A 15,855-nucleotide genomic window follows, 5' to 3' on the forward strand; every position below is an offset into this window, starting at 1 on the left:
AACTTACCCGAGACAGGGTTCAGAGGTGACTTGATCATGCTCTGTAATTACCTACACAGGAAGATCATAGATCATAGAATCATAGGACTGGAAGGGACTTTGAGCAGTCATTTAGTCCAGTCCCCTGCATTCCTGGCAGGACTAAGTATTATCTAGACCATCCCTGACAGGTGTTTGTCTAACCTGCTCTTAAAAATCTTCAATGATGGAGATTCCACAACCGCCCTAGGCAATGTATTCTAGTGATGTCTGATACTAGAGGGTTCTTTAATCTAACAGACAAAGGCATAACCTAATCCGATGTTGACGTTAGGAAAATTCAATTTGGAAATAAGGCAGCTTTTTAAGTGTGAGGGTCATTAACCATTGGAACAACTGACCTAGGAATGTGGTAGATTCTCCATCACTTGGAGTCTGTGAAACTAGGCTGGGTGTCTTTCTAAAAGATATACTCATGCTCAAAGCAGGACCAATTCCACAAGATTCTGGCCACAAGATTCTGGCCTCTAGAACAATCTTGAGGGCATGAAATTCTATGGCTTGTGTTACTCAGGCGGTCAGACTAGATAATTGTAGTTGTCCCTTCTTGTGTTACTATCATGTATGTATGTCATCCTTGTTTATCATTAACCATCATTTATTGTTACTAATGTACTGAAATGTCCATAAATGTGCAAGGTGCTTTTCAGACATACACTAATTATTTACTTTGTTCTCTTCAGGTGAATTTGGGGAAGTTTGTAGTGGGCGTCTGAAACTCCCTGGAAAACGCGAGTTTCCAGTGGCCATAAAAACCCTCAAAGTGGGCTACACTGAAAAGCAAAGACGAGATTTCCTGGGGGAAGCAAGCATCATGGGACAGTTTGACCATCCCAATATCATTCACTTGGAAGGTGTTGTCACAAAAAGTACGTACCCGCTGCTGTAGACTTCTGCTCATTGATGAAGCAAATGGGTTGATATTAGTTATAACCCCGGGAGTCAGGAGAACTTGTTCAACTTTAAAATAAAGGTTGCTAAACTTGTCATCTCTCACAAAAACAGCCAGGAAGGAACATTGTAGTTACTAAAACTACAAACTAAAAAATTCACAATGTGCCCCATTGTGTTAGGTACTGTACACACACAAGGAGAGGTACTCCCAATCCTGAAGAGTTTACAAGCTATTTAGACAAGACAAAGCATAAGGAGGTGAAGTGACTTGCCCAAGGTCATCCAGCCAGTTAGTGACCAGAGCTGGGAAAAGAACACAGGTCTTCTAAGTTGTAGTGTTTCAGGAAAGTTGTCATGATTGGATTAGCTGGGTTACCCAGAACACTATGGGATGGTGCCATGCTCCACCTTTCCCTTCCTTCCTCCCACTCTGTTGTGATGCAGTTAAATAATGCAGCAAGTTCCCAGCCTGCAGTGCTGTGAGTAGACTTATTTTTGTTGCACTGAGTGGCCCCTTTACTGGGGATAAAAGATGCCAGTAGGAGCTCTGGTAGCAGGGGAGTGGGGTAGAAGCACATCTGAACAGGGTAGGACTCTGAATAACCTTAACTAATGGCATGTCTACATTATAATCAGAACCGTAGCACTGGAGCTGCTTTAGTTGGGAATTGGTCCTGCTTTGAGCAGGGGGTTGGACTAGATGACCTCCTGAGGTCTCCTCCAACCCTGAGATTCTATGATTCTATGAGCACAGACTGGTCACTCGAATACATACCCAGAGTCCCAGGTGGGCTTGTACAACCTGTGCTATGACTTGGCTTCACTGCTGTTGTTACTCAAGCTACTGCCATCAAAGCTAGCTCAGGTGTGTCTACACATGCTGCAGTCACACCTCTGATTGCAATGTAGATATACTGTAACACAAGCTCCCTCTAGAACTGCTAGCAGTACCAGGAGTAATAGAAATCCACCTTACTGGGAGCAGGAGTGTGTGGGGTTCCTGGGGAAAGGTTGATTGTCAAATCATTGACTATAATCCCAGTACCAATGCCCCTGGAGTCTAACTGGTCGGGTAGCAAAATAACCTTAAATAATTTCTTCAGACCAGTTTTGTTCCAGACTCCAGATTTTAAGATGGACTGAATGGATGAGACCTCTGAGCTTGAACAACCAGCCCATATGGGAGCTGTAGAGACACACAAAAGGGTTGTGCTTGTTTGTCTTTTGCAAATATCAGGAAGACGTTACGTTTTTATTGGCTTTTCACTCCAAAACAGCTTGAATGGTTTGCTTCAGACAAATCGTTTCTGGTCTGAAAATAAGCATGGAAATGTTCAAGTCCAAACGAAGTTTTTGAACAAAACTGAGATGATAGGGTTAAAGATGTTGAGCCAGATGCCCCAGCTGGTATAAACCAGCTTTCTCTGGCGCTTTGCAGATTTACAATAGTGTGGGGTCAGGCATCCAGTTTTAATCATTTGCAGGATTTTTTGGCTGTTTCCAGCAAAAATTGAGCTTCATTAAAGGAAGCTATTTGTAGCCTTTTTGTTGTTGTTGCAAAGGGCTTTAACAATATTAACCTATTTAGTTTTAACTCAGCCTTGCAGGGGAAAAAAAATTCTTCAGCTGAGAAATGCCCACTTTAGTCTACCCACCTTAATGAGGGTTAACTTCAAAGGTTGGTTGGAACCATTTAAATACCAACATTATTGGTATTGTGGCAAAAATCATGTGATATCCCACAGTCACCAGAGATAGCTTCGCAAATGTTATGGTTCTTTTTTTTAAAGCAATGAGGTGTTTTAATTGGGATTTGCAAAACAAAAGCCCATAAAAAGTTCTAGCCACTCACTTTATCTTTGCTTATCTACATTATCTGCAGTATTTTGAGAAGTGATGTTTGTTTGCAGTCGACGCTTTTTATTGCGTTTGTACTAGATTTAATTTCTTAAAAGATTTAGGGAAAAAACTAAAATAATGAAAAATATCCTATGGCTTTGGGGGTACGCACAGCCTGCACTTGCATGTGCAAATCAGGTAGTTTGGTGTCTAACCTAACCCTCCCAATTTACCCATTCCATTTCTGAGTTTTGCCTATAGAAAAATTTAGATGGGAAAAATAATAGGCACCATTTTTTATTCGTCTTTATATTAGTATTTACAAAGTATATAACTAGTACAATGAAAGGTAACTTTAAAATATATCACTTAACAGCTAAAGTCCAATGAACAATTCTATCTAACTAACCGTGGACTACATGGTTGTGAGGCGTAGTGTAGAGGTTTTATCGGTATGAATCTGGGATGAGAAGCCTGGTGCCTTAGGTACCATGAGTTCAACAGAGCAAGAGAACATCAAACACTCTCAGCGTTAACCTTACATAGCCTTTCTAGGCATAAAACCAACATGATGAGAATGCCTAGCTCTTATGTAGCACTTTCGTCAGTACAAAGGAGGTCAGTATCATTATTATAAATGGGGAAACTGAGGCAGAGAGCCGTTAAAGTGGCTAACCCAAAGTCACTGACCAAGTTGGGAACAGAACCACAGTCTCAGGCCAATGCATGATCTGCCAGGTCATATGATCTCTATGACCCTTCTATGGTTCTTGGTGGAAAACTCTTTTGTCTAGCCCTACATGGATGTGTAATATTGGACTTTAATCATAGAATCATAGAATGTCAGGGTTGGAAGGGACCTCAGGAGATCATCTAGTCCAATTCCCTGCTCAATGCAGGACCAATCCACAACTAAATCAAACTGTGACTTTTTTTTGGTCTGATCCAGGCCTGAGTCTTGTGCCTCCTGGGCCTTGGATAGGTGTTACTTGTGGGTCAGAATTCCACATTTAGAGAAGGAGGGTTGGTTTTTCTTAGAGCAATGCTGTTTGAGGGTCTGATCCAAAGTCATTGAAATCTGCACAAATCTTTCCATTGACTTCAAATCTTTGAAGCTGCTCAGGGGATTGGATGTGAGATTAAATCTCAGGGAGAGGGATTAGAGGACAGGTAATTCAGCCATAGGCAAGTTATCATGTGTTCACCAATCTCCTGACTGCAGATCTATCGGCCTCCATCTATATGGTACTTATATCAGTTACATCATATATTATAATTCATATGAGAGTAAGAAAATCACCACTAAATAAGCAGAAAATACTAGCCCTGCCCACTCCACCCCTGAACTTCTTTAACTTTGTCTTGTTTGCTTCTGACACTGACACATACCATTCAACCAATAGCATCCCTTCGTATGCCATATAGCTTAGAAAAGAAGTTGTCTGAACTAACACAGAAATGTGTTTAAAAATTGCTTTAGAAGAGTTAGCTAATCTTGGTCAACCCTGGGTCTATTTCCGTTGTTGTGTTCTGTCCCTTCAAGCTGATCTGCATGGGTGAATAAGAGCTGTCACTGGTACTGCACTTCAACCACTGAGTCTCTTGGGCTTCTGGTCCATTGTGAACTGCCTCCACTTGTATTAAGGCCTTAGCTAAGGTCCTTTCTGGATATGCCTTTTCCTTGCCACTATTCCTGCAACTATTCAGGAGCAAGTGGAATATTTTACAGGCATAGTTTTTAATTCAGTGCCCTTGGCTCACATGTAATCAAGCTTCAAACTAAAAGAACTAGAGTTGCCCTACCTTACGTTAAGAGTCTGTTTCTTTAAGAAGAGGGAGGATCCTGAAAGAAAAAGCTCTGAATAATCTAATGAAATTCTGGATCACCTGTTGCTTTCTACATTCCAAGTCCCCTGTCCCTTGGTGACGTCATACTCACTCTTGGTGTAAGCCCGTTTGTTGACTTCAGTTGAAATTTTATATAGAAAGTCGGTTCAGTTCCCAAACCCCAAAATTGTCAAGAGCTGGAGGGAAAATAATTAATTTAAATTCAAAATCAAAATGTAATCTAAATTTAAGTAATGTAAAACCATGTTTACCTCCTCTTTCAATAGTCCATCCAAAACTGTAGCCACTGACCCCTTTCTTGATCTTTATCAGGCTAAAATTCCATTTTTAAAGAAAACCACATTTTTAAATATAAACAACAAACCCCAACAAAGTCCTGGATTGTTTACATAATTAGCACACAGTCATCTGAAAAATAGAGTGAATGCTGGATAATAAACATGGGGAGATTTTTCAGATCTGCCTAAGGGATTTAGGAGCCCAAGCCCTATTGGGAGTCAATGAGAGGCCCTGAATCCTGTAAGTGCCTACCTAAACCAATGGAGTGACATTTTACCCTGTGCAAATGCGTGGGAGGCCGGAGGAATGGGTAGGTGTTAGCCTGGGACTGGGGGACCCGCATTCCATTCTGTGTTCTAGCAAGGCTTTCTGTGTGCCCTTGCATAAGTCACATCATTTCTCTGCACCTCACTTTCTCATCAGTAAAAATTCTCTGAAGGGTTCAATTCCCTACTTTGCCACAGGCTTCTCACTTAGTCTCTCGGTGCCACAAAGAGACAAGTCCGTTTCACAAAGCTGATCAGGGCCTGAGCTACATTCATGCCCCTTTTCACTGATCTACCAGTATATGCCTGACATTTGTGTAAATGACTAGGGTGACCAGATGTCCCGATTTTATAGGGACAGTCCCGATTTTGGGGTCGTTTTCTTATCTAGGCTCCTATGACCTCCCACCCCCCTGTCCCTGTGCCGGCACTTGTTGAATCTCACTCTGTTTGTAATTTTAGTTTCATGCTGGCTGGTATGATGCTAATTTATTCTACAATTGCTCTCAATTTGCAGCACACTGATAATGAAACATAAGTGGTAGGAAATCTTCTAATTGAGACTGAAGTTGGGAGCCTGAAGTAGTACCAGGGCCGGCTCCAGGCGCCAGCTTAACAAGCAGGTGCTTGGGGCGGCCAAGGGAGAGGGGCAGCATGTGCGGCAATTGGGGGGCGGCAGGTCCCTCACTCCCTCTAGGAGCGAAGGACCTGCCGCCGTCGATCACAGCCCCCCCCCCCCCCAATTGCCGCCGCCAATCGCGATTGCGATCACGGCTTTTTTTTTCTTTTTGCTTGGGGCGGCAGAAATGCTGGAGCCGGCCCTGAGTAGTACTCCTCAATGTGGTGTCAGATTGAGCTGCAATCCTTCCTCTAACACTGCCTGTTCGTGTCAGAGATAAGGGACCCCACTTTACAGTCCTTGGCAATCTGTCCTTAAACGGGGCACACCATAAATGCAGCGATGTCTGCAGAGATTTTATGACCGAAGAGCCTGTCTTTTACCTTCAATTACTCATTTATGATGCACAGAGACATCTTGCTGTAATACACGCACAGCAGGGGCTTTGGGGAGTTTCACGGGCTCTTTTTATTTAAAAGACTGACTTTTTTTCACATTAAAAACCAACAACCTTTCAAAGAATAGCAGCATGGGAATATACCAGACCCTGAGCAAGCCTGAACTTGTCTAGAAGAAAGAAACCCCAGTCCTGGTCCTGCAAGGTGCTGAGTACTTCTTCTATAGGATGGTGTGCTCTGCCAGCTCTTCCTTGAATGGGAGGAAAGAGCGCTTTACACTCTTCTGGGGAAAAAACGCTGCCCCGCTCCTACAGAAGAAGTAGGAGAGCGGAGCAGAAATCCAGTTACGTTTGTACAGCTGTTTCCAGCAGATGCTGCTATGTCATCATTGGTACTGATTTAAAGGCGAACAGGCTCAGATCTACACAGGGACTCAGGCATTGTAGAGCTTCCCTCATAACCCTAAGCCCAGTGGTACATGCCTGGGATGTAGGGGGCCCAGGGTACATGCCTGGGATGTAGGGGGCTCATATCAATTCCCCACTCTGCCTGATGAGGAGAAGGGATTTTTGACATCTCCCCTCTCTGAGGTGAGTGCTCTGACTATGGGGTATTCTGATATGGGACTCCCTCAGTCTCTCTTGTTCAAGCCATCCCACATTAATTAAATATTAATTGGGCCGGAGGACAATTGAGGATCGCTCTATAGACCAGTGGTTAGAGCACTCACTGAGAGGTAATCATTTATCATTCACTTCAGGGGTGGCCGACCTGCCAGGTCAGAGGTTCTCCCAGCAAACAGTCTTAGGGCTTTGTAGCGAACTTTGACTCAGGGAAGCCGAATGGGGCGAGCGAATAGGGAGGCCACAGAGCTCTGTTCCAAGTTCAATCACAGACTTGCTATATGATGTTGGGCAAGTCACTTCACCGATCGATACCTCAGATTCCCCCTCTTGCACACAGAGATTACAATACACACCCTCCTTCCTGAAGCACCTAAGATCGACAGAGGACAAACACCAAATGTCGTTATAATGGCGAGAGCGATACCACTGTTGAGGGAGCGGCAGTGGCAAGGGGTTGATGGCTCAAGTACTAAAGAGCGGGGTTCTGTTCCTAGTTTTGCCACTGATCATCCAGTGACCACACCTCTGTTTCCTCTCCTGTCCTTATTTGTTTAGATTGTAAGATTTTTTGTGGCAGAGACTATGTTTGTACAGGGTCCTGATCTCATGTAGAGCCCTGAGCTGCCACAGTAATATGAATAATAATACAGCTGCCAAATCTTTAACTCATACAAGGGGGTAACTCCAATGCTCATTAAGAAATTAAAGAAATGCAAACCCACAATGCTCCAGGGTCGTATCTGCACGGCACTCAGTGTTTTGATTGATGAATACACAATTATGTTTATTTACGTAGATTATTAAACCATAAATTAGTCAAATTTATTAGTCAATTAACATGACAGGAATGTACAAAGATTGAGATCAACTTAAACAGCAAAATAGGAAATTATTTTAAGAGCAGTTACCTTTATAATCATGTTATGACATGCAGCAGCTTTAGCTGATCATTTCTACGCGAGTCATTGTAATGCAGTTTAGAAATAATTGATGGTTTCTCTTTTGTCTGTGCTTCATGCTAGTTAATGGAAATTGATTTAAATAAAAAATAATTTACATGTTCTTTATAAGATTTCATTGATTTTACAAGGCCTGGAGCAAGCCACACTAATTATTGCTATCTCGTTGTGGCAAGCTAGCGAGAAATTAGATATAAAAACTGAGCAAAAACTATATATAATTACCATTAAAATGACTCGGGCATGAAAATTCATCAAATGGAGTTGGAAAAACATTCTTATTCCTACCAACTGTTGGAGGCCGCAGTCTTTTTTGAACTTGTGTTTGGATCACCTTTTTTCTTACTCCCTGAATTAGGCCATATTTTCAGTACACATATCTGGAGAAAATCCTTCCTTTTTCTGTTACCGTATTCAGTAGAGAGTATACTTAATATCCACAGCCAAATTCTGGCTCTAATTGCAACTCTAGCAGGGTTCCTGGGTGTAATTGGGTGCACTTCTTTTTAAACACAGAAACTGGTGTACTGAGTCAGCGTGTCCATCCTATAGTCCAGTGTTTCCCAAACTTGGGATGCCGCTTGTGCAGGGAAAGCCCCTGGTGGGACGGGCCGGTTTGTTTACCTGCCGCGTCCGCAGGTCCGGCCGATCGCGGCTCCCACTGGCCGCGGTTCGCTGCTCCAGGCCAATGAGGGCTGCTGGAAGCAGCGCGGGCTGAGGGACGTACTGGCCGCCGCTTCCAGCAGCCCCCATTGGCCTGGACTAGCGAACTGCGGCCAGTGGAAGCCGCGATCGGCCGGACCTATGGACGTGGCAGGTAAACAAACCGGCCCGGACCGCCAGGGGCTTTCCCTACACAAGCGGCATCCAAAGTTTGGGAAACACTGCTATAGTCTAACGCATCATGGTCCATCTACTTCAGTATTTTGTCTTTAACAGTGGGCAGCACCTGGTACTTCAGAGGAAAGTGTAAAAAACAAACAAGCAAACAAAAAACCCTTAGTAGGCAGTTATGATGATCTGCCTCCACTAGTTAGAGATTGGTTTAAACTCTAAAGCGTAGGGTATTCACTTCCAAAGTATTTTTTTAAATGTAGTTGCTATTTTAACTCTGGATATTGTTGTTATCCATAGAAGTGTCTAATCCTTCTTTGAATCCCACTAAGTTCCTGGCATCAACATCCTGTGGCAATGAGTTCCATAGGCTAAAAAATCAAAAAAATACCTATCTGAAAAAAAAGGGCAACGGGCATTCCACATACGCACCAATCATGTTTTTCCCACTGATTATTGCCTTCACCTGGAGCACTGTTCCACCTGGGCAAAAGAGCTGCAGCATAGCACTGAGTGCTCTGAACCCGCTACACTCATGATGAAGCACAAATCATCGGGCCACATTTGTCCCCCCAGCATCACTGGAATGATACCTAGAATGAATATCACCCATTTGTACAAGAGGTCACGTCATTTAGACCTCATGTAGTACATTTTTGCATCCATGTGTGTGATGACATTCCTTCACACAGTCCTGGGTTGGAGCTTGGAGAGGGTTTGGGGGTTGTGATTGGAAGTTCTACTTCCTCCCTTTTGTGCCGGGTTTGGTAGGTCTTCGCAGAGGTTCTTCAGTACCTCATACAGTTCAACATCCGCAAGAGTGGCCACTCTGCTTCCTTCTCCTCCTCCATCTACTTAGCTCCCCACAATGGTTGGGAAGTTTCATCTGGTGCAATGGAACCTGGGTTCCTTCGGGCACAGCACGTTTCACAGGCTTTCAGCTCACTCAAGGAGAAAAGACGAAGCTGAGTTGGTGGTTAAGGCCCTGGGCTGGACTCATGATCTGGTTCAATTTCTCCTGAATCCCTGTGTGACCTTATCACCTAACCGCTCTGTGACTCAGTTCCCCATCTCTAATATGAGGATAAAAATATTTCCTTTATCCCACCCATTGCAAGTCTTGTCTATTTAGACTGGAAGCTCTTTGGGGCAGGGACAGTCTCTCACTGTGTATCTGTACACATCTGTGATTGACAGATGGGTTCAGCATGGCTGTGTGTGCACATTAAGAATCAGAGTGGACAAACTCGGGGGGGTTTCTTTTAGATGAATTGCAGCTAATAAACTTGTGATCTTCCTTTTTTCAGGTAAGCCAGTAATGATAGTGACAGAGTACATGGAGAATGGCTCTCTTGACACATTTTTAAAGGTAAGATTCAAAATGCTCAGATGGTTTTTCTTGGAGGACAGTGGGGTCTCCTGTAAAGGACATTCCCCCTGGGAAATACTGTGAAGTGCTGGTGGAGTTACAGCTCCCCAAGTCCTAGCTCCATCTACCACAATACAAATAAATAAAATAACAACAAATAAATAGAATAACAACAAAATACAAAGCCTTCGTTTTCTTTCTGTGAGGAGCTCTGCATCGAAAAGCACTGGTTTTCATGCCTCCCTTTATACAGCTGCATTTTGGCACCAACCCTCCAAATGACCCTGTGGAGTAAAGATTTACATGTGTTTTGATGGCATTTTGTCAGTAGTGAGGATTAGATCATGTGGGCAAGACACACGGGGGGGGGGGGGGGGGGTTGCATGTGACCTATGTTGTTTACAACCTTGACTCGGAGGGATTGTCATCCATGGGGTTTTTACATATGTAACCCTTCTGCCAGGTGGAGCCAGCAGCAACCAGGGCCGGTTCAATATCTAGGGGTTCCTTTTCAACCGTACAACACAGAACTGACTCGAGTCCCCACCCAGTGACCTGGGAAAATTACACACCACCCTGGGTGCCTCTGAGAACCAATACTCCCCCACTCACAAAAAAAGAGTCTGAGTGTAGAAAAGAAACTTTTAATGAAAGGAGAGAAGTCACCTGACATTAATTAGGGAAAATGACACAAGCAGGATTCATAACCATAAAACTGTGAGCAGGTCACCCACCCCAGAGTGCGTGGGGCAGTGCCTTCCGCCTCATGTTCTTGAGTTCTCCAACCAAAAGTCCCTTTACTGTGCCCACCTCTGCTCCCTCATCATACCCCACTCACAGTGGTTGTCCTTGGTCAGTGAGGACCCAGGGTTCAGACGTGCATCTGTGTGAGTTCACCTCCCACCCGGGGAAGAAGGCACCTTCCTTGCTCCGCCATCTGAGCACTTGTTCTGGCTGGTTGCCCTGCCAGCTGCTCGGGCCACCCTGCAAGCTGCTTGGTCCGCTGACCGCCCTGCCAGCCACTCGCTCTACTGGCCGCCTCGCCAGCCACCTGCTCGCTGCTCTCACAGGCCGGTCCTGCCGGCCGCCCATCAGTCAGTCAACTTCTGTTGCCACCTGCGTCTGCACTGTGACCTCTGCAGGTCATTCTCTTAGGGCACATCTTCACTAGCAATGTTAGATCACGGCAGCGCTTTAATGTGCCTTGTGTAGTCACGGCACCAGTGGTGGGAGAGAGCTCTCCCAGCGTATATAAAAACCCACCTCCACGAGGGGCATAGCTGAAACTTGCAGTGCTCAGGGGTGTGTTTTTTCACCCCACTGAGTGAGAAAGTTGCAGCGCTGTAAAGTGCCAGTGTAGACAAGTCCTTAGTGATTTTAGCTCGTAGCAGGCTGGGCAGACACACAGTTCCACCACAACTGATTTCAGCTCTGATTGAACATTTAAAGTAACAAAGAGGCTCCTAATGAAGCCCATTTAGCCCTTTCTTTGAACAGTGGGGAGGAACAGGTTAAACCAGAATGGGGACACTTGTGGAGAGTCCTCACCCCTCTTACTTTCACAGGGGTCTGGCATTTGAGCCCCTGGCTTACTGGGGTCCTTTCAACTGAGGGTGACCCCCTCATTTGGGACAGGTTAAGCACAGTTCTCCTCCCCTTTATTTATACCATAATGACAGCACCATTGATAACAGCATTTCATTATCCCTGCATTCAGTACTAAAGTGATTTGTAACCCAACACCAGCCAAAGTTAATTACTTTGAGCAACACCGCTCTAGCTGCTGGATATCTAAGCAGAGTAGGTGCGTTCATGTAAATACAGTTTACTCCTGAGGTCTCTCCCGCTCCTAACAGGCTGTAAGGGGAGAATTCATTCTGACCCTGCTTACATAGATATGTGTGTACACTATAAGTGTTACATTAGGTAATTCCCTAATCATGAGTTAAGAACTCTGTTGTCTCAGCTTAGTCTTTAGAGATCACTATTCCAAACTATGACACCTTCAGGAGCCTCTGGGCCAGAGCATCATGGTCATTAATTATGAATTCCCCTATTTTGCCTTTGCATGAGACTTGCCCCTGACTCTGTTATTTGTGCATGTGTGTAACTCAGGGTGTGAAGAACACTGCACACTGTGATTGAAATCCCCCCTTATCTTTGCAGAAGAACGATGGGCAGTTCACTGTCATTCAGCTGGTTGGGATGCTGAGAGGCATTGCGTCAGGCATGAAGTACCTGTCAGACATGGGTTACGTACATAGAGACCTTGCTGCCAGAAACATCCTCATCAACAGCAATTTAGTGTGCAAAGTGTCTGACTTCGGACTGTCCAGAGTCCTAGAAGATGACCCTGAAGCAGCGTACACAACAAGGGTAGGTTCTGAGGATACTGGACCATTGAACTAAAGGAAATGAGGGAAACGGCCAAGTGGCATTTTCAAAAGTGCTCACGCTCGCAGTTGGAGCTGGATTTTGAAACGGGCTCGGTGTCCATCAGGCGTCATTTCGCTTAGGTGCCCTGAGCTCTTTTGAAATCTGGCTGTATATGTAGGGGCCTAAACAGGAGCTGTTGGGTGCCGAGCTCTTTTGAAAATGGGGCTCTACGTTGTCATAAAAAACAAAGCTGTACACAGAAGAGGGCAGGTGTGGGGAGAGTTTGTCTGATGGCTCAATCCTGGGCAGGCTTCAGTTGACTTACTCTATTTTGTAACAGAAAACGCACTCGGTAGCTGGAGTAGGCGTAACTTTGCATCGGTGTGAGAAATGAGGTAACGCAGCTGAGATTATTTTAAAAAATAGGAGTCTAACACTAGGCTCGTATATTTTGGCAACTAAGTAATTGCCTGATTTTCAAAAGCACCCAGCACCCCGGTTGTTACTATTGTCTTCAGAGAGGACTGCTGGGTGGTCAACACCTGTGAAATATCAGGCTGCTTATTGAGATACCTAAATATGGACTTAGAAGTCTAAAGTTAAGTTCCTTTTTGGCCCTTGCCTGTTGAATATAGTTGGAATATAGTATGACCTGGAAAGGGAAGTGATACAGAGCCAAAAGGGAGTGAAAAAGGGGTGTGAACTAAGACCATCCATGTTACTCCTTTCTCCAGAGTGAAAATCCAAGTTGGGATTCTGTGGTTAAAACATGGGCAGGTCCTAGGCACAGGAGGCAGGCGGCCAAGCCATGTGACTGATAGGCTACGAGTGCTGCCCATCCCATGTTTCGGGAGGTCCAGAGTAGACTTGCTCATTGAGACAGAACTTGTTAAAGGCAGGCAGCTCGAACCCAGGCAACAAAAATCAAGAGCAGACCCTTGCAGACCACCGAAAGAAATCCCACAGAGCTTCATGCAAACAGGTGTAATTTTTTTTTACACATATGATTAAAGCATCATATTGTATGTAACATAAATTCACCATCTGTGCTCAGAACCCTCCAGTAACTCAGAGCCACCACCTTATCTGGAGATTTCACCCTGGAAAAATGTTGGCAACTGGAGTCTACCTGTACATTAGAGGATCAGAACCTAGTTAGGCATATAAGGGTTTCTTGGAGACAGATCTTCATCTGGGATAAACAATTATGATATGCCGAGTGGTACTAGCTAAGATCTGGCCCTCACTGGCTTAAGGTTTGAACTAATAATGCTTCACTGAAGAAAAATTGTGAGAATAAGGTTTTCTAAAAATATACCCCAAATGTTACTGTTTTTGCAGAGGTAAAAATTGTTTGAAGAGGTTCCCTGAATATCCCCCAGCCTTGCAGGTAGCTCGTTCCTGGGAGCAAGGGCCTTCAAAGGGGGGCCTATTTTGATATAATTCAAGGAAAACAATTCTTTAAACCCTGACTAAAATCCTCTTTTTAATCCTGAATATTTTAGAGATGATTTATATTATCATTAAAGTATTATTATAATTTGCATAAAGTTAAACATCGAAAAATTAGAAAGCAGGGAGAAATCCCTAAATCTGAAATCCCTAGATATATGCAGGGAGACATTAGTTATGCAAGAAATATTACAAAAAATCAATAATAATCAAAGAGAGATTGATGTTTTTGTCACTCATCTGGTCTCCCCATCTCTTATGTAGGCCTCTATCTTGCAATCAAGTTTGCACTGGCTGACTTTGCATTCATGTGGAACCTTGTTGATTTCAGTGGCCCACCTACCTGGTTCCAACTGCAGGATTGGGGTCAAAGATCTGTAAAATAAAATCCAGCCTCCTGCCCTGTAATTTGCATGAGGTTCACATTACGCCAGAGTCACCTAGAGTTTTTAAGGTGTTTGTTCCTTCCCCATTTGCTGTCAGAAACTCTTGAAAGTTCACTGTATTGATTGCTGGAGCACTTGGCTTTCCCCCCTACCAACCAGCGCAACATAACGGAGATGTGGATGTTAAACGTGTTCCAGCATTCAAATGGAATTTAAACAACAGCCCTTCAGGTCAGCCAATTAGTAGTCAGCTGCAAATGCTTATGGGCTGAGATAATATGGAGAAAGGCCCCATGCTGTCAAGCAGATTTACTTTAAAATTCTACATCTCTTTCCAGCATCATTCAGGAACAGAAAAAAATCTCCCTCGATGCTGTAAGAAATGTTGCTTTTCTCCCCCCCCTTCTGTTTTTTTTCACACAAGGGAGGGAAGATCCCAATCAGATGGACAGCCCCAGAAGCCATCGCCTTCCGCAAATTCACCTCGGCCAGCGACGTCTGGAGCTATGGGATAGTGATGTGGGAAGTAGTGTCTTATGGAGAGAGGCCCTACTGGGAGATGACCAATCAAGATGTAAGTACTTGCCAAAGCCACTGTATGACAAGTCTCTTGCTATCGGAGACAGAACTGGCACAGTGTCTTCAGTCTGAAAGTGACAGCTGCTTTTAAAAAGCCCAGTGAAATGATTTAGCTTTTCCCCCTGAAATTTCTTTTATTGAATGTCCTTTTATGCAGCAGCTCAAAACAAGCTTTGCACAAAGAGAAGTAAGTCTGCATGGAGTAAAGACTGTCTCCCTTGGCAGTCTGCTGTAGTGCCACTGATGTGGTTATTATCAGAGTCCATCAGTATTATGTTTAAAGATGGAGGTCTGCCAAAGGATGCCTATTGATAAACGACATAATTTCAGCTACATTTACAAACTTGTCCAGTCAACTATAGCAAAAGCCCTTTGGTCTCCATTTTTATTTCATTTAAAATTTAGTGGGAATGTATCAGTGTTTATTATAAAAATAAGTAAAAATCAGTATGAAAAATTAACTTCACAGTTTTCTGGCTAAATATTGAGGTTAATATCGGGGGACAGAAGGAGAGGAAAAAAGCAACAAATAGATAAAAGTAAGAGTATTTCAAATAAAAGCAGTGTAAGCTGTGGTTTATTGCATGAACTGTACACAAATAGTACATATACATGGGTATGCATATGTATTTTCTATTACCTTGCCTTACTTTAGCAGCCAGCTCACATTTACACTTAGACTAATTTATTAGTAACATAAACACATCCACCTAATGTCATGGATTGGATTTTCTTAACATAATCCATATTTCCATATACTTGAATGGTCCGAAATTTGGGTGAAAAATCAGTAAAAACTTGCTATTTTTTGTAAAACCTGAGGAATTTTCAGTAAAAATCAGCAAAAACTGAAAACAAAGTTACCTAAGTATAGCTTAATTTTCGAGATCCGTCTGTATTAGTGAGTGCTTGCTTCCTTGAGAGAAAGGGAGGTGATGCGGTGTAATGGATAGGACTCTTAACCTAGATCCTCTTCCTGCCTCTGCCATTAACCGTGAGCATGACACTTCATCGCTCTTTCCCCTCCGACCCTTTGTCTTGTCTGCTTTGAAGAGCTTGAAGTCTAAGGCCTGGGCTACACTAGCGGGGGGG

The 15,855-nt window shown here is 43.8% G+C and overlaps 1 protein-coding gene across 5 annotated transcripts in view; it reads left to right on the top strand.

The window, feature by feature from the left end:
- The window catches only part of EPHA5 (EPH receptor A5), a 333,714-nt gene that overhangs the window by 287,018 nt on the left and 30,841 nt on the right, over positions 1-15,855 (top strand). For all 5 annotated transcript variants that reach the window (XM_026653262.1, XM_026653257.1, XM_026653258.1 and 2 more), the window contains 4 exons: positions 723-908; positions 9,909-9,970; positions 12,137-12,346; positions 14,609-14,758. In XM_026653262.1, coding sequence (XP_026509047.1) covers positions 723-908; positions 9,909-9,970; positions 12,137-12,346; positions 14,609-14,758 — 608 coding nt within the window. The remainder of the gene's footprint in view (positions 1-722; positions 909-9,908; positions 9,971-12,136; positions 12,347-14,608; positions 14,759-15,855) is intronic.

This window comes from Terrapene carolina, unplaced genomic scaffold, assembly GCF_002925995.2.
Source record: "Terrapene carolina triunguis isolate 2854851 unplaced genomic scaffold, T_m_triunguis-2.0 Scaffold136, whole genome shotgun sequence".
NCBI classification, from domain to species: Eukaryota; Metazoa; Chordata; order Testudines; family Emydidae; genus Terrapene; species Terrapene triunguis.